Below are 23139 nucleotides of genomic sequence, written 5' to 3' on the forward strand. Positions count from 1 at the left end.
CGGAAGCCACGCAGGGCCACGTCTGCGGGTTAGAGCGCTGTAGTCCAGAAGCTCTACTGCGGAGAAGCAGCTTTGCTGCCAAGTGGAGGGGAAACAAGAGGTGAGCATCCGGGAGGCTTGAAGGCGAGGAGGAGTCGTTCTGGGGAATGGGGGTCCCGTGGAATCCGGCCACACCAGCGGTCCGGCTATCCCACAGACCGTGAGCCCGACACACCTACCCGCCGCGGCGCCGCGGGAGCGGGAGCGGGAGCGGGAGCGTGGGGCTGGGGCTCTCGTCCACGGGCCTGGGCAGAGTCTTCACAGCTGAGTACCGGGAGTTGCGCGGTGAATTGGGAGCTGGGAGAGTGGAACCAACGAGGTTTGAAGATTGGATGAAGAGAGGGGCTGCACAACTTTTTTAAGAGTGGTCACTGTTGGGACTTGCAAAGTATACTCAGTAAAAGCATTCGCATACCCATTGAATGCAGTTTTAGTACCTAAAACGCGTTAAGGGGTGGGAGACAGTTGTCTTGCTTTTGGTTAAACGGAACTGATTCACACCCATATGATTAATCATGATACATTCCTGAATGGTCAGTTTTGACAAAAATATATTCAGTCTTGTGAAAGAGATTTTATTAGTTTGGCCAGAACTAAATTAGCTTGCTGAATGCCAGCTTTTTCCCGACTGGACAAAATCGAATATTTTTCACCATTTCTTTTAATTTTTATTCATCGAAACACTGGAGGGCAATAAAGAGGGTGAGGTAGATAGCTGTGGGGGTTCTACTGTTCAACCACTGGCTAATTGGGTGCATAGTATGCACCCAGGAAGTGCATAGTATATGAACCTCAGGGTATACTGCTGACTGAAGTTGGAAACCCCAAGTTCCTCTGAATTAGAATATCTCAGAAAAGGAACCTCACGTTTGATTTTTACTTTTTTTTTGGGGGGGGGACAGGTTTTGCTAAGTTGCTGAGGCTGGCCAGAAACTTGGAATCCTTCTTCCTCAGCCACCAGAGTCGCTGGAATTACAGAAATTTGTGATCCTGGGTCACTGTGCCTGACTGATTTTTAAAATTAAAAGGTAACATTACTTGGAAGATGTGACTAGTTTCAGAGCTTAATTGAGAAGGGTGCCCTGATTCTCTTTATGAAAATTGGACAGTCCTCTGCAAGGTGTATTAGGGGATCTGGGCAGTCTTGGAGAAGAAACTGCAGAAGATCCATATAAATTTTCCAGATATTTTGAGGTATGTATTTAACTTAAGAATTGATCAGCTACACACATGAACTTAGGTTATTTAACAGGGTCCTGAGCTTAAGGTTCCCCTTTTATAAAATGAGATGATCTTTGATCTTGCAGCAGTTTCTGAATCTAGGTATAAAAATCCTCCTTGGGTTGAGAGTAGCTTATTTTAAATTAATCCTGGAATAGTCCTGGAGGCAAAATGGGAGACAAGTTAGGGATAAGGTGATTTCTTCTCTGAAGTAGACAATACAAGTTGGGCAGGAACTTCTAGGTAATTCTAATGCTGAGGAGTTATTCTACTGTTCTTTGCTTTCTCATGCATGGTTCTTTTGGGGAGGTACAGAATGAAGCAGACCTATTAGGTTGGGGGGGGTAGGTTTTTTAAAAGTGTTTTTATTAGTGCATTATAGTTATACATAAGAATGGAGTTCATTTTGAAATATTCATAGATGGCATACAACATAATTTGCTCCATTTAAATCCCCATTACTTCCCCTTTCCCTCTCTTCTTTCCTCTCCCCCTGATCCCTTTCCTATAGTCTACTGGTCTGTCTTCCATTTATTTATTTTTTAAATTGGTATATTATAGGCATACATAAGAGTGGAGGGTTGATAGTTTTAGAAGTGAATGGTCTTTGAGTGGTTTCTTATTATGTCTGAAAACTATTTCTTAATTTTGTAGAAATGGATTTTGGTGCTATTACAAAGCACTCAGTGTTACATGCCAAGCCCAGTGGGCTCCTCTTTCAATATGGGACTGCTGGATTTCGAATGAAGGCAGAACATCTTGATCATATCATGTTTCGCATGGGATTATTAGCTGTCCTGAGGTCAAAACAGACAAAATCCACGATAGGAGTCATGGTCACAGCATCACATAATCCTGAGGTAATGCGTTTAGTGCTCTGATAAAGCAAACAGACAAGACTAAACCTAGTGTTTGAATTGTTGGACTAAAATACAAATTCTAATTCTAGGAATGTGCCTTTGGATTTGAAGCAACTTGTTCTTAGGAGGGGTTGTTTAGCTCAAGGGCCATTAGAGGGTGTGGAGAGAATGAAATTAGACCATTTTCTGGAAAGTGTTCGTATTAGAGAAATAACATAATGTCCTTCCAGCTTACTTGAATTGAGATAGTATGTCATTACAAAGTGTTACCTCTGTTAACTTAGCAGTAATTTAATAGAGGCAGTTAGATGGGGAAAAGCAAACATTTTGAAAAGATCTGAAAAACATGTTTTGAAAATTTTAAGGCTTTTTTTTTTTTTAATACTTTCCTGTTTTGAATAAAGAGCCATAACAGGTGGGTCCAGGGATTCAAAAGTGAGCTTTGGGCAGGATATTATGAGATTCTAGTCCTCAGAACAGTTAAGGTTTTAATCAAGGTGTTTTTTCTGACACAATTATTTTTATTTTTCAGCTTTATTGAGGCATAAGTGGGAAATAATATGTATAAGTTATGCAGTGTCATACTTGGATATATGTTTACGTTGTGGAATGACTATCACATTCAAGCTAATTAACATACTCAACACTTAACGTAGTTACTTTCTTCTAGTAATGAGAATACTTGAGATCTATTCATAATGAATTTAAAGTATACAATGCATTATTATTAACTACAGTCACTAGGCAATACATTAGATCCCTAGAACTTATTCATAACTGCAAGTTTATAACCTTTGACCTACATCTCCATGTTTACCCCACATCTCAGCTTCTCACAATCACCATTTTACTATTTCTATGAGTTCAACATTTTTAGATTCCCTATAATAAGTGGTATCATGCAGTATTTGTCTATGCTTGGCTAGTTTCACTTGGCATAATGTTCACCAGGTTTGTCCATGTTGCTACAAATGACAGGATTTCCTTTCTTTTTTAAGGCTGAATAATATTGTGTATATTAATGTGTATATATCACATTTTCTTCATCTGTCAGTGAATACTTAGGTTGTTTCTGTATCTTGGCTAGTTTTGACACAACTTAAATATTTATTTTCTAACGGTGTAATCCACTAATACATTTTGAATAATATGCTTGTATTTCATTGCTAGGACAGGCTATTTTTGTCTTTGTAGTTAAATCAACAGCAAATGGAAGCTGTGTATTTCAGTGATGGATGGTAACCTCTTCCCCCTCAAACATTGCTTATCTAACCTCTAAATGTGTAATTACTATAAATGTGTAAATATCAATGTAGAAGTCATAATTGATTGATGACTTTACAGGTATTACTGTACAAGCACTTCTCAGAACTCTTGAGTTGTTTGTCTGGGTTGACAGTTACTCTGAACTAAGCATATTTCTTTCCAGGATTTTGAGCAGAACAGTATTGGGAGTCATTTTGTGCCACTCACTGGTCAACATGCTGGCCATTATGTTCTTGGAGTCCAAAGGGAAAATTGAGTCTGATGCTCTAGTTTTGCTCCAGCTGTGCCCTAGTCAGTTAATTGATGCACTGATGACAGCTTTTTAAAAAAGCTTCTGTAGCTGTGTGGTTGTTTAAGTCAAATAGACATGATATTTTAATATCAGCGTATACTTTTTTATGGTTTAGATTTTTTTATTCTTTTTAGTTATATATGACACTATATGTCATATTAGACATATACTAATGTATATGTATTAATGTACATGTATACTAATGTACATGTATTAATGTATATGTAGAATGTATTTTGATATATCATACATACATGGAGTATAACTTCCCATTCTTGTGGTTGTACATGACGTGGAGTTACACTGGTTGTGTATTCATATGTGAACATAGGAAAGTTATGTCCAAGTCATTCTATTGTCTTTCCCATTCCTATCCCCACTTCCTGCCCAGATTCCCTGTGTCCCAATCACCGCCCCATCATTGTGAGTCAGCATCCAGGTATCAGAGAGAACATTTGGGTTTTGGTGTTTTGGAATTGGCTTATTTCACTTAGCATGATTCAGCTGACACTTATTAGCTGTATGATCATAAGCAAATTACCTAGCCTCTTAGAATCTCAGTTGTCTAAAGATTGAAATAATAATAGGATTCATAATTACATTGATCTATGTCATGGTTAGCTAATGAGATAACATATATAACTTACCTGCCAGTGCCTGGAGTTATCAGGTGATAATGGGTGAAGTGGCTCAGCCATCACTGTCTTCTGCAAAAAAAAAAATAAATAAATAAATAACAAGACTTGTCATCTTACCCTCATGCACAGGTGGCTTATTGTTTGTTTATCTTTTAAGGAAGACAATGGTGTGAAATTGGTCGATCCTTTGGGTGAAATGTTGGCACCATCCTGGGAGGAATATGCTACTTGTTTGGCAAATGCTGAGGAAGAAGATATGCAGAGAGTACTTATTGACATCAGTGAGAAAGAAGCTGTGGATCTGCAACAAGATGCTTTTGTGGTTATTGGTAGAGATACCAGGTGACAATAAAGGTTCCTTGCCAAAGCAGCTTTGGTAATACAGTATTAATGCCTGCATGTGTTATAATACTAGGACAAAGGAAAAGAATTCAGTAAAGTGGAACTGTCCTGAGAGGTACCTCCCCCTACCTGGCTTCTTTAGTAGGACACAGGAGCTAAGTCATGACTGCAGCTTGGGCTTTGGAGTTTCAACTATCCTTTGGAACCCAACTCTAACTCTTACACAGTTCGAGCAGTTTACTTAATTTTTTAGTGCTTCCATTTCCTCATCTGTCAAATGTTGATGATAAATCCTATCACAGTGTTTAAAAATTTTCTTAAATTGGTGCTTTTTAATTATATGTAATAGGGGATTCGTTATTATGGATTTGTATATGCACATAACATAATTTGGTCAGTTTCCTCTCTGAGTTACTCCCTTTTTCTTCCCCTCTTCCCCCTCTTGGCCCTCTTTATCTATCGTTCTCCCTTCTATTTTCATGAGATCCTCAATTTTTTTCTTTATTTTCTGTAGCTTCCACATGTGAGAGAAAACATACAACTGTTGACTTTCTGAGTCTGGCTTATTTTGCTTAACATTATACTCTCAAGTTCCATCCATTTTTCTGCAAATGACATAATTTTATTATTTGTGACTGAATAAAACTCCATTATGTTAATATACCACATTTTCATTATTCATTCATCTTTTGATGGATACCTAGGCTGGTTCCATGACTTAACTATTGTGTTAAAGTGTTTCTGTGAGAATCAGATGAATAATGGGTGCCAAATACCTGTTTCCTGGAATGAGAAAAGTGTGTAATAAATGGGTCCTTGTGGTTTTTTCCCCCTACAGAATCAGAACACATGATTTTAACTTAGTGTTTTTATTTATCTGTGTTATCATTGGTTCCAATATTTTATAGCATTTTCTCACCCTGGAGTTCATTGGAAAATAGCAATTTATATTATTTTCTGTATATTTGTGATATTCAGCTTTTTCTTCCTTTACAAAAACATAATTACTTGTAAAATATTAGATTAAAAGTGTACTTTCGTGTTTTTTTTTTTTTTTTTGTTTGTTTGTTTTGTTTTCTTTTGGTGGTGGCTGTGGTGAGTTTTTTTTTTGTATTAAGGATTGAATCCAGGCTCTTTCTCCTTGCTAGGCAAGTGCTCTAGTACCAAGCTTTATCCTCAGTACTTTAGATCTGGTTTTATCCAGAGATTCTTTCAAAAGGAAGTATCTCCTCAGTGGCTTGGACTTTACTTTTTACCCTTTGTGTTACCAAAGGATTTTGCAAACAGTGCCCGTTGTTGTAGATTTATAGATAGCAGAGAAATAGTTTAGTGATTTATATCCTAAAGTAAATCATATCCATAGTGAAGCCTTCCCACATATATTTGACACATACCTATATACTAATTTAAATATTACATCTTTTTCACTATGGCAGTTATATAATGATATGCCTTATTTTCATATAATTTGTTTTGACTTTATAAAATGAAAAATAGAGGTTCTCCATCCTTGCTTGTTTAATACCCAATAAAATAACATGTCTTTGTGAAAAAAGACAAAAGTTGCTGAATGTGACACACATGTAGAAAATCATAAATTGCTGTTTCCCAGTGAACTTGTGAGAGAATGCTGTATCTGAGCCAGTGATAACATGTTATAAATAAAATCTCTTAATACTGTGTACTTTAATATTTATTGTTGCTGTTAACATATATTGCTGTAGTGAAACTGGAAAGGTATTTGAATATGATATAGTTAGGGCATCCTTTATTTTCTAACTTCATTTAAAGGCCAAAATTTTTCCAACAAATTGATTGTGAAGGCTACTGGAAAATGCTTATAATTTACCCTTATTTCTTCTTCAGAGTTGATAGCTTTCAGTTCAAATACAGTGAGCTAATTATTTAGAAATTGGTAGTGCTAATTTCTGTATTTAATTTCACAGCCAATAACTCTGTTGGTTTCAGGGTGATATTACATTGTTTTGATTTCTTTCCTAGGCCCAGCAGTGAGAAACTTTCACAATCTGTAATAGATGGTGTGACTGTTCTAGGAGGTCAGTTCCATGGTATGTAGCTATTCTAAGTTATAAATAAATCTTTAAATATTTTTAAAATTATAAAAGTAATACATATTTAAAAGTATGAAAATGCAAATGAACAATAAAAGTTAAAAAAATTAACTCCTGGATATAAAATACTTTTTAAATAATCTTACAGATTTTTTCTCATCAGTCTTTTTTTTTTTTTTTTTTTTTTTTTTGGCTCTTTAAGAACATGTATTTATTATTTTCATTTAGTTTATGGCACAGCACCTAGAGGGTCAAGCAGAGCAATAACTCCCCCAAGTGCTCCTCCAGTCACTGTCTCTAGATAGAAATTTTTGAGGATTAATTGTATCAGGTCATCTGGGAGAGTATTGTAGAATATTATATGTAGGAAATATTGATCTAATACAACTTTCTTTACTAAGGCTGAATTTCCTGATGTAAAAACCTTTAAAGTTATTTGAAAAAGCTCATTTTGTCCATTTTAAGTATGCCCTGTTACTTGTCAATTAGTGATGGAAATTATCTTTGGCCTTCATGTAATCATGATATATCTCCAGGTTTTTCAGAGAGAGAATTAAATGCAGCACAATGTAGGCAGGGCTGCTCTTCTCATGTTAGTTGAACCTGTTGTGAAAGTGAGGATTCCATTGGGCTTTGAGGTGAATATTTTCCTAGCATCAATTTTTCTCATTAAAAAACAAATGTCCTCACCCCACTTTTGGAACCCCGAAACTCCTGCTGGGTTCCTTTTTTTCCCCCCTCAGTTAATTTGGCTTTTTCATGAGCTACTTTGCTCACCTCTGCTCATTTTCTGGTTATTCCTTAGCCCGCTGTGGGTGAACCCCTTTCCTTATCTCCCCAGGGAAATGTCTTCTCCCATACTCATTTGAATTGATTGTCAAATTGGATGGATAATAAAGTGGAGATTCTTAAACTAGGGCCCCCATAGGGTGTCTTGTTAAATTGCAGGGACCCTGTGGCCCTCTTGACAGGGCACATAGTGTTAACCTGTTTTGTCTGGGGAGAGGATAACACACTGTTTGTCATATACCCAGTGGGGCCTGTGACTTAAAAATAAGAAGTTTTGTTTCAAAGTACTTATTTCAGTTGCTGTCTTTATTGTTTTCCACAGTGTTAAAACTCACTCTTTTTTAAAATTTCTACTTGCTTGGCTTACTTGGCCACATTCTTTATTGATCTTCTTTGCTGGTTCCTCTTCTGATTCTTGATAAGGGGTCAGTTTTCTCTTTCATTCTTTGTGGTTTCTGAATGATCATCACTCTTGCCATAGCTGCAGTTATCTTTATTCATTCATTTATTAATTTATCCAACATTTTGATGACTTGGTCTGAATAACCCTCCAATAGTCTGTTTCACTGGAACCCAATTTGTGTCACATGATACATGGATGCATGGTTGTGTATATAGCTAAAACAATAGTTTCAGTATAAAATACTTATACTACATAATGTGCATTTGTTTCATTAACTGAAATATTGGTTCACGAAGGACATTCCCTGACTCTCTTTCAGGCTGTGGCCTGCAAGATATAAAGCCCAGGTTTGAGTGATATCTTCACTTAGGTGGTCTGCCCCATCTTACTTGGATTTACCCTGCCCCAAACTGTTCTCTGCCATCTGCCAAATGATTGACGTTTTTGGCATTCTCATTCAGTGTCTAGACTCATCACTGTCCAAGTGTCTTAGTCTAGAAAAATTCAAGAGTGGTTTTTATTAAACCTCTCTCTCTCCTTTCTTCCTTTAGTGTATCTCGGGAACAGCTAATGCAGTTGGAGTATAGGGAGTATGAGGGAAACTAGCAGAAGATAAGGTTGGTGAGGTAAGCAGGGACCAAAACATTCCAGGCCTTACAGGTCATGGCAAGGATTTGGGTTGTATTCCATATACAGTAGAACTCTGTTGAAGGATTTTGTGTGAGAAACAATGTGATTGCTTATTTTAAGCCAGCCCATGGGCTATTGTATCAAGAAGGTACAGGAAAGTTGTAAGAAAGGAAAAGAGGACATGCAGTATTTCATGATAAAACTATGAGAAATAGAAAATTTTGGAATACAAATTGAGTTCAAAGGATTTGGGGAAGTATGGTGAGTTTAAAGCTGTGGAAAACAACTTCTAGCTTGATCAATTCAGTAGCTGATGATCCTTTTATTGAGTATATGTAATAGTCATTTAGTAAATGTTTATTTGGTAATTTTAATGTTGGTTATAAAATCCTTGTTTCCTCCCTTAGCATGTCTTTTGGAATAATGATTTCCTCTCTTTACATACTTAATTAGTGTGTTATCCCTTATTTTTAAGCTCTCCTACCTCCTTATATCAGAGCCAAGGTTGCTTTCATGAAATACCATTTTTCTTGTATAACTGCATGGCTGAACAACATAAATGATACCTTTTTGCGCCCAGTCCAAACTCTTGTGTTTTGAATTTCAAGTTCAGGGACAAATGTAGTCATTGAATGTTTGTGTTGGGTACTGGTGGGCCATCTCAGCCGTTTATTTCTCTTATTTCTTGTTCGAGGTGTTTTTGGTTTTTTTTGTTTTGTTTTTTTTGAGTTTAGCGAATTTGGCAGCTGTTTGTTTTTCTTGGAAAATTATTTATGGGACATTTTAAAGATTTATGATGAAGGTATAGTCCTCTGGCAAAGTTAAGTGTTTGTGGGGTACCTGGGGGCACTGCCTCGCTGGGTCTGCTTTAAATTTATCATGACAGGGTTCTTTTGGATTCCTGTGACAATGTGCATTCGGGCTGGAACTCTGCAAGGACCTGTGCTTTTGACAGCTCTTGAGAGATGGGTTTCCTCTGCTCACTATTAAGACACTTGTCCTGAGAGTGGGGACTTGGAGTGATTCACTTCTGACCCTTGCAATGAATATATAGCCCATTGGGCTTTCAGTCTCATAAGGGTCTGGTCTTCTGCTGGGTTCCTTATCTTACAGCAGCATAGGCTTTTTTGCACTGTAGCCCCATAATTCCATTTCTACTTTCGTGGAATGCCCTCAAAGCAAACCAGTTTCCCTCGGCTCAGATCTTGGAGTGCCTGCATTCATATAGATTGTGCCTTGATAAATCTGAAACTCATCAATGTTGCAGTTCTTTTTAAAAAAGAATTTCTCCCTTAATCTAGAAGTTTTAGTGGTTTTCAGGAGGATGGTTCATCTGAATTATGTATTTTGAATTATTATTGCAAACAGTTTAATTATGACTTTTCTACATTGTTTTATATTTATGTTGTTTCCTGTCTATTCTAAATTATAACTTTTTTGCTACCTACAGTAGTTCACAGTTCTTTTAGGATTGAGTATGTGATGTGTTGTAATGATTTCAGCAGATATTTTTGTGTCTGTTTAACTTGAAAGTCTTTTTTCTGTTTTTTGAGATATTGTTTTAAAAGGGATTTGTCACCTTGTTTTTACAGGGTAAATGCATGTAACCTTTTTTTCTTTATTTAGAACTGTGAATTGTTTTTTTTGTACTCAGATTATGGCTTGTTAACAACACCCCAGCTGCACTACATGGTGTGTTGTCGAAATACCAGTGGTCTGTATGGAATGGCAACCATAGAAGGTTACTACCAGAAACTCTCTAAGGCTTTTGTGGAACTTACCAAACAGGTGAAACAAATCTCTTGAACATGCTTAGAATTTAAACAGCTGAATAACACAATCAGTGAAACAAATGATAGTCCGACACCCCACTCCTTTCTTTTCCCCAAATGTAACTTATCTCTCTAGTGCTCCACAAGTCTGTGAGTCCTTCTAACTATATGTTGGTATTTGCTTGGTAAGGCACATTTTGAGATTACTGTGAGATAAAATGTGGTATTCTTGTTTACAGTTATCATAAGTATTTATGGAGATGACTGGTCTTAATGTGGCTGTTGTCTTAGTACTTGAGAAATTAAGGAAGTAGTACTGTTGGGAAAGATTTTCTTCTAGTATATAAGCTTCTTAAACTTGAAGAGATTTGAGGAGAATGACTCATTTGATCAACAAACACTGAGTGAATGGCATTGCCAGGCATAGTTAACCAAAGCAAAAGCAAAATATAAAACTATTTTGGGGTGAGGATGGGTGGCAGAGGATACTGACAGTTCAAAACAACAAAACAAAATATGCCTACTAATGATATATGCTGTGAAGAGAATGACATAGGTGTTTTTACTGTTCTTTCATCTATATACTCATTCTCACACTTGAATGACTGTTGTGTAATATAGACTATAATATTTTTAGGGAACCCTTACTCAGACTAAATTCTAATAAAGCTCCATTTCTATAAGTTATTCAATCAGTGAACCTATTCCAGTGTCTAGGATGCTTTTAAATTTTACTTGGCTTTTCAGTTTTCATCTGAATGTATCTACTGCAGTTTCTTTGGTTAAAATAGATGAGTAAACAGAAATAATGGAAATAATGGAAGATGTTTTATCATATATGTATGTATGCTTTATATTTCACTTTTCATTTTGTAACTTGAAAATTTTCTTCCACATGTCTTTTTATTTTCCAGGCTTCCCGCAGTGGAGATGAATTTAGATCACTTAAGGTTGACTGTGCAAATGGCATAGGGGCTTTGAAACTGAAAGAAATGGAACACTACCTGTCACAGGGACTGTCAGTTCAACTGTTTAATGATGGGACCAAAGGGAAGCTCAATCATTTATGTGGGGCTGACTTTGTGAAAAGTCATCAGAAACCTCCACAGGGTACGTAGTAATAGTGCTATAATAATTGTTTATAGCACAAGAGCCAGTCTCATTTTACAAACCAGGGTGGCTACTTGCATTAAGAATCATGTAGTTGCAGGGCACTGATGGCACACATCTGTTATCTCAGCAACTAAGGAGACTGAGGCAGGAGGATTACAAATTTGAGGCCAGCCTCAGCAAGTTAGTGAGACTCTAAACAACTTAGCTAGAACCTTTTTCAAAATATAAAATAAGAAGGGCTGGGGATGTAGCTCAGTGGTAAAGTGTCCCTAGGTTCAATTGCCAGTATCCCTTCCCCCCAAAATTATGCAACTGATTGGGCTGTGCTGCTCTTTTGACATTTATGTCCTACTTGTCATTGCCACTCAAAACATGGTCTGCTCTCTTTGCCTGTGGTAAGTCATACTACTGCTCAGAGTCTAAAGGAAATGTGGTGGGGAAAACATAGCCAGAGAGTGCCATTCTAGGGCAGTGGTTCTCAAATATCAGCACACATTAGAATCTTCTTGTTAGCACACAGATTTCTGGGCCCCATCCATGGGTTTCTGATTTGCTGGATCTAGGGTAGGATTTGCTTAGGAAAGAAATTTGCATTTCTGTCATGTTCCTGGGCTTTGATGAAAGTGCTGGTTTGTTGACCACACTTTGAGAATCACTGCTCCACAGGTAGCAATAATAAGTAGCATTGTCTTTCATCTTGTCTGTATTAGTTACACTATGGAAAGGGACAGTAACACTCCTGTTATTGCCCTCGGACTCAGTGTTTTCCATAGTCGTTAGGAGGAAGACTGTTCTTCAGATTGTAGTTGTAGTACAGAGGTGTTCTAGATTTATCTTCATTATAGATCCTAAATCATAGCCTATTGTAGGCCAAACATGGCTTGCACAGGTGTTTTGCTTGGTCTGCTATATGTTTGCCCACATGTTAAATTCTTTTTACCAAAATCACAAAATGCCTATTCATGTCATTAATATATTGTCACCCCTTTAAATAGGACATTCATTCTTGAACTCCATTGTCTTCACATATTTGTGGCACTTCTTCATTTATTGTCTCTCTGTAGTAAGCATTAGAAATTTCAACTTAGTCAACCCATTTGATTCCTTTTTGCTGAATTGCTTATTTTGACTTTTACTTTACTGGCACTTCAATTCTGTATCACTTATTTATCCATATACTGAATCCTGAGCCCTCACGCTCTACTGCTCTAGGCACTGGGACCACAGTGAACAAAACCATAGCCCTGGATTTTCTGAAGCCCACATTGTGTCCTGTAGGTAACCTTTTATCACACTCTGACAAAGCCTTTTACCTCTGAGCTGCTCCAGGCTGGCTTTGTCACTCTGCTGCTGCCATGGCTAAGGAACAGCCAGATTTTCTAATAAATTTGATGTGACTGTTGCTGAACTTTCAGTAACTTTATGTAAATTTCACCAGCCAGTTTTCTCTCATAATTCTTTAATAGTGTAGCTTGTTTTTGGTGGTATGAAAAAATAAAATCTATTAGAACTGTCAAAGCATAATATTCATCTATTACTGATTTTTTTTTTTTTTTTAATATGTGTAAAGGATAGCACAGTGCTGGATAAATTACATACAGATATCCCTGTAGCTTTCAAAAACAGTTAAATGAGAAACCTGTCTGGCCAAACGCACTGTCTTACAAAGTGGAATTTTAGTATTATAGCAAGTTCAGCATAAATAGATTTGCTCCTTTTTCAATGTCCTTTGAAAGAATTTTGCCTGTAAAAACTACCAGTAAACTGAATGCTATTAGTAAGTTTTTTTAATTTATAAGGATAATTTTAAACATCTTTTGGGAAATTTATAGCAGACATGTTATAATATGCTTTATTTAATTTTAATTTATTGAAAAAAGAATTTCCCTAGTTACTAGTGTAAGAGAAAAACCCCAAACTTTTTTGTATGTTGAGTTTCATTCCCATTTCTTAGACTGAAATGCATATTAAATCATTCTGTGTGCTAGGAATGGAAATAAAGTCCAATGAAAGATGCTGTTCCTTTGATGGAGATGCAGACAGAATTGTGTATTACTACTGTGATGCTGATGGTCACTTTCATCTCATAGATGGAGACAAGATAGCAACATTAATTAGCAGCTTCCTTAAAGAGCTCCTGGTGGAGGTATGATAGGAAATGTACTGCTCCATAAAAATCAAACTTATTAATGAAGTAATTATTTATCAGTCATTCAGATTTCTCAGAGGCACAATTTATGGCAAGGTCCTTACATATGTGGTCAGAAAAGAGATGATAATTGTTGTCATTTCAACATTGGGGCATTGGTTTTGGAACATGAAGTTACTCTTTTCTTCCTTATACAAGCTAGGATTTATGATTTAAAGCTTTATGAGGTTATGAAGTTTTGGTGTCTTCATAACTGGCACATTAGTGAGAATTCTACTAAATTCTAACAAAGTATCATCTGAGATTTACTTAACTATGATTATAATAAACTTAGTAATGTGTGAGATTTTTTTCCCTCCTCTTTTGGAAATCTTTTTAAGACCAGGTTTAAGATGTAATTATAACCTGGAAAAGTATATTTTAAAAACTTAAACTTAATACATACTTTTATTAAAAAATTAAAGAGGTAAAGATCAGGAGATCACAAGCTTCTTTAAAGATGATTCCCTTTAAGTAATGCTAAAAAATATTTGAGGGTTTTTTCCCCTGGTATACATATAAAATTCCAATAAGTCATTTATTAAAATAGCTGAAATGGCTGATAATTTTGTTATCCTTTAGAACTCTCACTATGTTTTCTTTTGTAAACTGCACTTTTGATCTCAAATTATTGTTTTTATCTAGATTGGAGAAAATCTGAATGTTGGGGTTGTACAAACGGCATATGCAAATGGAAATTCAACACGGTATCTTGAAGAGGTTATGAAGGTATTGAACCATTTTCATTTTTTGGTACCTTAATTATGCTGCAAGATAGTTCTGTGAGGAAAATAATGTCCTCATAAAAGTGAACACATTGTAGTGTATGCAGTTGTGCTGTTGTCCATGTAAGGGTAAACAGAAATGAAAAACAAGAAAAATCTTATTTGTTCCTCATGCAAAAAGGAAGGGGAGAGACTTTCTCTACTCTTCATCTTAGATCATGTCCTTTAGTTTTGAAAACTTGTAAATTCTTTCTCTGCCTCTTTGTAATGAGTGTAAATATTTTTAAGGGCCAAACAAACCAGTTTTATAATCAGTAATATTTTTCTTAAGGGCTTGGAGACACCTCAAAAAACGAAACAAAACAAAACAAAAACACGTTAAGGAAGACTGCACCTCTGACCCCAATCTCATAGAGTTTAACTTAGGTCTCTGGCTCCAACTTGTAACTCTCTGTCATAAAGACAGAAATAGTTTGTTGTTGTTTTGTTTTTAATTGGTTCTTTTTAGTTATATATGACAATAGAGTTAATTTTGACTAACTATAAAAGCATAGAATATAATTTGTTCTAATTTAGTCCCTAGTACTACTTCTGCTCAGAAGCAGTTTTGGCCTTTGGATAAAGGCAGCTGGCCAACACAAATGGTTAATTAGGTAAATTTATGATAACCTATGCATGACAAATGATATTACTTCTACAAATGGGATTACTTGAGGACTAATATTAATGAAAAAATTATTCATTGACACGTCTTAAAATGATAAGGCAGATTTTATTCAGGATTGCAGAGGGATTGCCCAGAGACTGCTGTGATGAAGTTGTGCAATGGAAAAGAGATTGAGGTCAACTCTGGATACAACAGGGAAAAGTGGAGATTTTATAGCTAAGGAAAAGGGTATGTGTGTGGAGTGGTAGTTGTGGTTAGTAGATGGAAAGTTACTGAGAGAAAACATGGGTAAAGGGGAGTAGTCTGAGTAAATTAGATTCTTCATGTAGGCAGGCCAAGATGATCAGACATCTCTTGGGGAATGGTGGGCAATGAGGACTTTGATCAGATATCAAGGTGAGGGAATTCTGGCTATACTAAGTGGGATTATTGCTAAACTTGGGCTCTTAACATGTTCAAGGACAGTGCATAGTTGTACTCAAAGAAGCCTGACCAAAGTTTGGTTAGGGAGAAAATCTTTGTCACCTTTTTTGTTATCTTTTATGTCAAGAACATACATGAAATGGAACATATCTTCTGAGCTATATTAAAGGGTAAGCTTGCCTTTCTTTGCAGTCTGCTTAGCAACTTGCCTGTGAATGTGAGCATCACAAGGCCTAATGAAACTTTCCTTACACTTTAGTAGATAGAGTTGATTGATCTTGTTTCTAATTACTTCCGTAACGTCTATCACATGGCACCCTCTGTACCATACTACCTACTCTTAGAGGTAGAGGGTTCATGGACAGAATTGGAAGCCTATTGCCATTACCCTTTTATTCACTATTTACAATAATATTTTTCCAACTTCTGTGTAAACCATATCAAATTCTGGTAGGATCTGGATAGGTGAAGTGAATGTGCATAGCAGGTGGCTAAGGACTGAAGCGTGTCCATGCCAGCAGTTGTCAGCTTTAATCAGATTATTTATATGACTTTTCATGTGAATTTGTTTTTTTAAAAAGATATAAGGGTGGGCAAAACAAAGTGGACACTGCTAGTTCATGACCTGATTTAAATACATGGTTATAGGAAACTTCATCTGGGGCCTAGTTGTCTGCCTGCCAGGGATTCTTAATGCTTAGGTTAATTGCTTAAGGATGGGGATGTGTTCTGAGAAATTTGTTAGTGTGTCTTTAAGCAGTTTTGCCATTGTAGAGTGTACTGAATGCAAACTAAGATGGCTCAGTGTCACTGGGTGGCATAATCTTATGGAACAACTGTAGTATAGGCAGTCTGTTGACAAGAACTTCATCATGTGGTACACAATTATACTTTTAATTCATGTCTTAAAAATTTCTTATAGATACTTTTCTTATAGATAAGATTTCTTATAGATAAAAATGCACATCAGAAACTGTTACTTTTCACCCACTCTCTTTTGAATTAAATATTTTTAGCCTTGCCATTCCTGAGCTTTGCTAAGATAATCATATGTGGATCTTACTTGATGTCTCTTGTAGTTTTGCTCTGGTCAGTTCTTCCACCATTCTTAAATCTCCACTCATGACATCCCTATCTACTGTTGCCAGTCTAGCCACTATGATTTCTTACTGGGATTGGTCCTGGAAACCTCCTAACTGATCCTGTGTCTTAACCTTATAAGCCAGGAGTTGGTCTGAGGACCAAACCTAGTTTGCTACTGCTGGTAAATAAAATTTGATTGGAATAGAACTTTGTACATATGTATGGTCTCTGGCTACTTTTGCACTACAGTGGCAGAATTGAACAGTCGTGAGAGACCTTAAGTTCTACAAAACTTAAATATTTACTTTCTGGCCCTTCACAGCAGAAGCAAACCTTTGCTATAAGCCATTCTCCATACTGTAGCCAAAACAGTTTCCTAAAATAATTAGATCACATAGTGCCCCCACTTACAATCTTTTGTTATCTTATTGGGAGACCCTCAACTATCTCACTTTGATTTTCCCTTGGATATGAGTTTTTAGGGCCTTCACTCCCCTATAGTGACACTGTTTTGTATATTTTAGTGCTTAATCATCTTCCTCACTAGACTAAGGTTCAGGTTTTGTTCCCTGTTGTACCCTGGGATAATAGGTATGTAGTAAGCATTTGTTGACTCCGCTATTGTGTTTCCTTACGTGTATTATAGGTACCTGTTTACTGCACTAAAACTGGTGTAAAACATCTGCACCACAAGGCTCAAGAGTTTGACATTGGAGTTTATTTTGAAGCAAATGGGCATGGGACAGTAAGTTCGCTTAAATGATCACATCTGCCTTCAGCTGGGTCTTTTCTTTATAACGGGAATATTGTATCTGGGTAGTAACAGCTAATATTCTACTTTATTGAAATGACTAGATGGAGTTTATAAGATTATTTGGCTTGTATATATTTTCAGGTGTTGTGAAACTGGTTCTCTTTTACTGTAATGATCTTTTGTAGAGAGATAAACTAATTTGTTCTTCAGTGATTTAAACAGTATGCAGTACTTCATTTTCTTATAAGTAGACTATCTTTACATTTTCCCTTCACTGGCCATAGGAGGGAAAAGTTCAGTATCTGAGGTGAATTAAAGTTATAATTTGAGGACATGAGTTTAGTTTTCAATCTTTTGGGAGAGTGGGGTGGGGAGAGGTACTGAGGATTTTGAACCGAAGGCTGCTCTACCTCTGAGCTATATCCCTAACACTTTTAATTTTTGAGATAGGGTCTCACTGAATAGCCCAGATGACTGCAAACTTGTAATTCAGCCTCCAGATTTGCTGGGATTACAGGTGTGTGCCATTATGCCTGACCATTTTTATGTCTTAGCAGAAAGAATATTTTGAAAAATTTTGACAAAATTCACATACCATAAAATTCACCTTTTAAAGTGGGTTTTAGATTCCTAAGGTTCAGGATTTTTAAAAAGCCTTTATACCTCATCGCATTTCATAAATAGATTTGAATGCTGAACAGAAAATTTGAATCTGGGTGCAGTCAGTCATTTTCTTCATTATTTCAAAATTGGCTTCTGGAAGCCATAAGTATAAGAAAAAGAATGAGAAAAATATGTTCCTACAAAATGCAATTTAGATATAACTTCAGTGATCTGATGCAGAGGTTGGTAAATGGTTAAGGGTATGTAGTAAGTATTTTCAGCATTGCAGGCCATAAGGTCTCTGGGAACTGCTCAGATCTGCTTATATAGTATAAATGAATGGGTAAGGCAGAGTTCCTGTAAAAACTATTTACAAAAACAGGTGATCAGCCTGTATCTTATTTTCCTAACAAATATGTATCTCATCAACTAGTTGAGCATAGTGTGTTACTCTTCCTCAGTACTGGGCTTCTTGGCTACAAAAGGTTGGGTAGGCATTTCAAAATAACAGGAATCTTATGGAATATGTTTATTGTAATATCTGTGATACAATCTGTCATACTGTGATAAATGAACTTTTTCTAATGTTTAGCTCAGCTATCCTTCAAAGGATATAAGGCAGGCTTAAGTAACCTGCATGACGTTAGCTGGTAGAGAATGAACTCTTGTGTATTCATCTTTTGTTAAGGTGGTATCATCTTAAACAGCTGTTTTTTACTATAAATTTTACAATACCCTCTACCTGTACCTGAGTCCACCCTTTTTCTTTCTTTCTTTCTTTTTTTTTTTTTTTTCAGTGCTGGGGATTGAACCAGGGCTTCACACATGTCAGGCAAGGGCTCTACCACTGAGCCACATTCCCAGCCTGATAACCAGTTTTATAATCCATAACCTTTTCCCCTATTAATACCCTTTAGGTATTGATTTGATCTTATATTAATTTCATACATTATAAGGCTGGCATTACTTCCACCCCTTAGTTTCTTTAGATTCACTTACAGTGAAGTCATTTAGCTAGCATGATAGTACTTCTGACTGGGGCCTAGATGGTGTTTTGTGATTGATATCATACGCTTTTCCTGCAGGCACTGTTTAGTAAAGCTGTTGAAGACAAGGTAAAACAACTCGCAGGAGAATTAGAAGATAAGAAAGGAAAAGCTGCTAAGATTCTTAGAAACATCATTGACTTGTTTAACCAGGTCAGAACTGATGGGACTGTGGGAGTTTGGTTGTCTTAATGTTATTTGGAAGATGGACAGGACAGTGTGTAATATAAAAAATTTTAAGTGAAGAAGATCTGGGCTGGTGATGGCATATACAGTTGAGATTTACACTGAAATGGAGTGACAGAATTTTTTTAATGTGCTTCCCCCTGATTTTGTTGAATTCAGCAACAGTATGCACATACGTAGCTAATTTTTAAACCAACAAAATAATTTTCGACAGAGGACATCTGTGTGGCTCCTATAGTTGATATTAGAGTGGAGCATGGCTATGGAAGAGCAGTCATTGAGACAGGGATGGGACGTTCATTAGTGATGGAACTAACATTTGAGTGTCTTTCATAATCCTTGCAGTAATTCAGGAAAATGGGGATATTATAATTTCCATTTTACAACTGAAGAAACAAAAGCTTGTTTCTTCAAAAGTTTCAGTTGTATCTTACACCAGAGCTCCTTTTTTCCATTTCACCATGAAGCTTTCCATTGTATATCTCAAAGGGGATCTAGTTATAAAGAAAACCAAGTCAGGCTGAAACCTTAAGTTATCCCTTCTAATCTCATTTTATAGGTGAGAAGACAAAAGGCAAATTTCTTCTTATGAGTTAGTTTCAATATTCTTTGTATACCTTTGGTTATCTTCCATGGGTATCTTTATCCACACCTTAGATAATAATGCAGCATGAGGACAAGCTCAAGACACTGTGCCTGGCTTTCTAAGATGGTGAACATTCACATACAAGATTTTTTTTGTGTGTTAAGAGTGGTTTCTTCTGTTTTGTTTCCCAATCTTACAGGCAGCTGGTGATGCTATTGCTGACATGCTGGTGATTGAGGCAATCTTGGCTTTGAAGAGCCTGACTGTACAACAGTGGGATGCTCTTTATACTGACCTTCCAAATAGACAACTCAAAGTTAAGGTCTGAGAGGCTTGACTTTTCTGAATAATAACTAAGTTATTTCAAATATTGCTATCTAAAAGTATTCAGTGTGTTATATATCTAAAAGTATTCAGTGTGTTATATTCTAACCTATACATATTACTTAGAAAATAAGGCCTTATAATATCTATTTTCTCACACCTTTAAAAATTACAGAATAACACTGAGAAGTATTTAGTTTCCAACTTTATTTTAAAGAATATTATGTGTGCCTGTGCATCACTTTTTTTAATATGGAAAAGTTAAATGGAGGAAAAACAAAATTACGAGCTGTGTACCGTGCTTCAACAGATTCTGCTATAGCTCTATATATTCTGCATATCCCCCATATTATTTCGATAGCTTGTCATTTCAAGTGAAAATATTTCCTTTGCATTGTTTTTGGTTCACAGAATACTTCTTGAGAGTAAATTCTGACAAATAGAATCTATGGGCTTAGAATTTTTAAAAGGCATTTCAGATAAATTGCTTTTAGATTTGTATGTAGATTTATACCAGTCTATACATTGTCTGTTAGAATTATTGAAAGACAAAGATACTAAAGCCAGAGTTCACAGAATTGGCTCCTGATTACTCAAATTAGTATTGGGCATATTTAAGAGATTCTTTTCACAGCCCTCTTAAAGTTATTTGATCAGTGATTATATCAGGATCCAAGGTATGATACAGAATTAAATCATACAGTATTTACTGACCATTATTTTAGTGGTAGCTCTGAGAACAAAGATAATTCTTTGAAGAAAGAAGTTGTACAAATGTCGCAATAAATAACTGACCTTGGAGAAATAAAATTTTAATGCAATTTCATCTTCTATTTACTCTGGTACTTCATTTTTTCAGTGTTGTACTTTGTGGTACAATAAACTGAAATAATGTCTGTCAAAATGAACGAGCTATACTTCTGGTGGGAATTATGTTGAACAGGCTATGCTTCTGAAAGGGAGTATAAAATAACAAGTATGAAATGCTTGTACTTAGGTTGCTGACAGAAAAGTTATTAGCACCACAGATGCTGAAAGACAAGCAGTTACACCACCTGGACTACAGGAGGCAATTAATGACCTGGTGAAGAAATACAGGCTCTCCAGAGCATTTGTCCGGCCCTCTGGTACAGAAGATGTCATTCGAGTGTATGCAGAAGCAGATTCACAAGTAAGCTGGGAAACAGTTCTATTGAAAAAATTTGAATGAGAGTCTAATAATGTAGGGGCAAGGTAGAAACAATATGAGAAGAGAGAAAACCAATAGTATTTGGAATTTCACTATATAATTGTTATGTCTTTGAGATTTGTTTATAAAATTATTGTGAGTAGTAGTAATGTAGTTGAACAGATCTGGGCTCCTTGGTCTAGTTCCCCAAATATTTTCCTTGCAATTTATTGTAGACTTGTTGAAAGTCTCATATTTCTAATGGGAGCAGGGATAAGTAATAAACCCTTGGTTTAACACATGTGAATGTTATGCACTGTGAGGTAGATGATACTTGGTTTTTTTTTTTGGTACTGAGTATTGAATCCAGGTGTCTTCTACCACTGAACTACATCCCTAGCTTGTGTTTTTTTTTTTTTTTTTGAAACAGGGTCTCACTGAGGCTGGCCTCAAATTTGCAAGTCTTCCTTCCTCATCCTCCCAAGTAACTGGGATAACAGGCATGTGCCCAGCTTACATCATCCTTTTGTTTTCTTAAAAATATAATCCTGTGATTTTTAAACTGCCAGCTTTGTAGCTCATTTCCAAACCAACTGGTGTACTAATCATCATTTGAGTTCTTAACTTGCTTTTTAAAAGTTTCCTTTAAATGGCAGCCTTACTTTTTGCCTCTGCTATTTTCCAGATGGGATGAAGTCCTGTGGTCTGGAATTACATAATTTGCTTTCTTCACATCCCCCATCTTGTCTGTTACCTTAAGCCCTTGATAAAAGTGTCTGCAAAGCCAGGCAAAGTACATTAGGTCGAAGAGGGAGTCAGATGGAGGCATTTCCAGTTAATTGATTTAAGACCTATAGTTTTTTTTTCTTTACTTTTCTTTCTTTTTTTTTTTTTTTTTAAACAGAAGCATAGGCTGGCTTAGAATATAGTGAAAGAATAGATAGCCTTTGTGTGTGTGGAGAGGGCAACCAAGTTGCAAGAGTTATTTACTCTGAGGCTAATTGTGGCCTTCTTACTTGTTAAAGGGACTAGGTTTTATTGAATTTTTTCAGTTTTGGAATAACTAGTTTTATAACCTGAATTGATTAACTGAAAACTTACCTTATTTAGAAGACTTTGATTTGCTTTCCACTTATCTAAGGGTCTTGGAATTTGTTACTGAAAGATGAAAAAAGAAGTTTTCATTTGAACATACTAGTGAAACAAAATCATGAAGCACCCTTCCCTAAAATTGCAACTAACATATGGTAGATGCCATGTCTTTCTCATCTCTTTTCACGTCATTTGCAGGAAAGTGCTGATAGCCTCGCGCATGAAGTGAGTTTGGCAGTGTTTCAGCTGGCTGGAGGAATTGGAGAAAGACCCCAACCAGGTTTCTGAAGATAATTTTTATATTCTGAGAAACTGGATTTTTAAAAATGTTTTAACAAAACTGTCAATAATGGCAGTATCAAGACACTTACAATCATAATGTTTATGATATACCTTACAAGATTGTTTCTAAATTTGTTTTTTCTTAAACACTACTAGAGAAATTCTTGAGAAATACATAAGCTTTATAACTTTTTGTATGTGTGTGCTGGGGACTGAACCCAGGGCCTTGGGCATGTGAGGCAAGCGCTCTACCAACTGAGCTATATCTCCAGCCCCCCTTTGTGACTTTTTAAAGAAGCTTACCGCTAATTTCACTTTCACTAATGTGAAATATTAGGGCATAAATATGATTTAATCATTAATTTTGCAGTGTATGCCAGGAATAATTCATGCAGGTTGCTGAAAAATTAAATATTGTTACCATCTTCTTGTGATGTCTTTGCCATCGCCATTACCTAACCAAGATGTTGTTTTGCAGAATTCACCATCCTTGGTACAAATGGAGAGGGTGGTAAAGATTTTATACAACCAAATTTCCCTTAGGAGATCTTAATAAACATGAGATGACTTACCTG

The 23139-nt window shown here is 36.2% G+C and overlaps 1 protein-coding gene across 2 annotated transcripts; it reads left to right on the forward strand.

The window, feature by feature from the left end:
* Positions 1 to 4: 4 nt before the first annotated feature.
* On the forward strand, positions 5 to 22989 carry PGM3 (phosphoglucomutase 3). 2 transcript variants are annotated; one of them, XM_079146980.1, is made up of 14 exons: positions 5 to 100; positions 942 to 1067; positions 1915 to 2120; positions 4474 to 4658; positions 6660 to 6727; positions 10207 to 10340; positions 11239 to 11434; positions 13426 to 13583; positions 14271 to 14354; positions 17170 to 17268; positions 18966 to 19079; positions 19898 to 20020; positions 21020 to 21193; positions 22481 to 22989. In XM_079146980.1, exons 3-14 carry the CDS (start codon positions 1917 to 1919, stop codon positions 22568 to 22570), a joined length of 1629 nt encoding a protein of 542 aa, XP_079003106.1. In that variant the 5' UTR covers positions 5 to 100; positions 942 to 1067; positions 1915 to 1916; the 3' UTR covers positions 22571 to 22989. The 2 variants fall into 2 exon arrangements, with proteins under 2 accessions (XP_079003106.1, XP_079003107.1); XM_079146981.1 differs by lacking the exon at positions 942 to 1067 and having other exon boundaries at positions 6 to 100.
* The last annotated feature ends 150 nt before the right edge of the window (positions 22990 to 23139 follow it).

This window comes from Sciurus vulgaris (genome assembly GCF_902686455.1).
Source record: "Sciurus vulgaris genome assembly, chromosome: 7".
In the NCBI taxonomy this organism is placed as follows: domain Eukaryota; kingdom Metazoa; phylum Chordata; class Mammalia; order Rodentia; family Sciuridae; genus Sciurus; species Sciurus vulgaris.

Excerpts from the sequence above, each read along its gene's own strand:
- PGM3 (XM_079146980.1), top strand. The coding sequence starts at position 1,917 with ATGGATTTTGGTGCTATTACAAAGCACTCAGTGTTACATGCCAAGCCC. Across the intron at positions 10,341-11,238 it reads TTGTGGAACTTACCAAACAG|GCTTCCCGCAGTGGAGATGA; the intron begins GTGAAACAAATC and ends TTTATTTTCCAG. Across the intron at positions 11,435-13,425 it reads TCATCAGAAACCTCCACAGG|GAATGGAAATAAAGTCCAAT; the intron begins GTACGTAGTAAT and ends TCTGTGTGCTAG.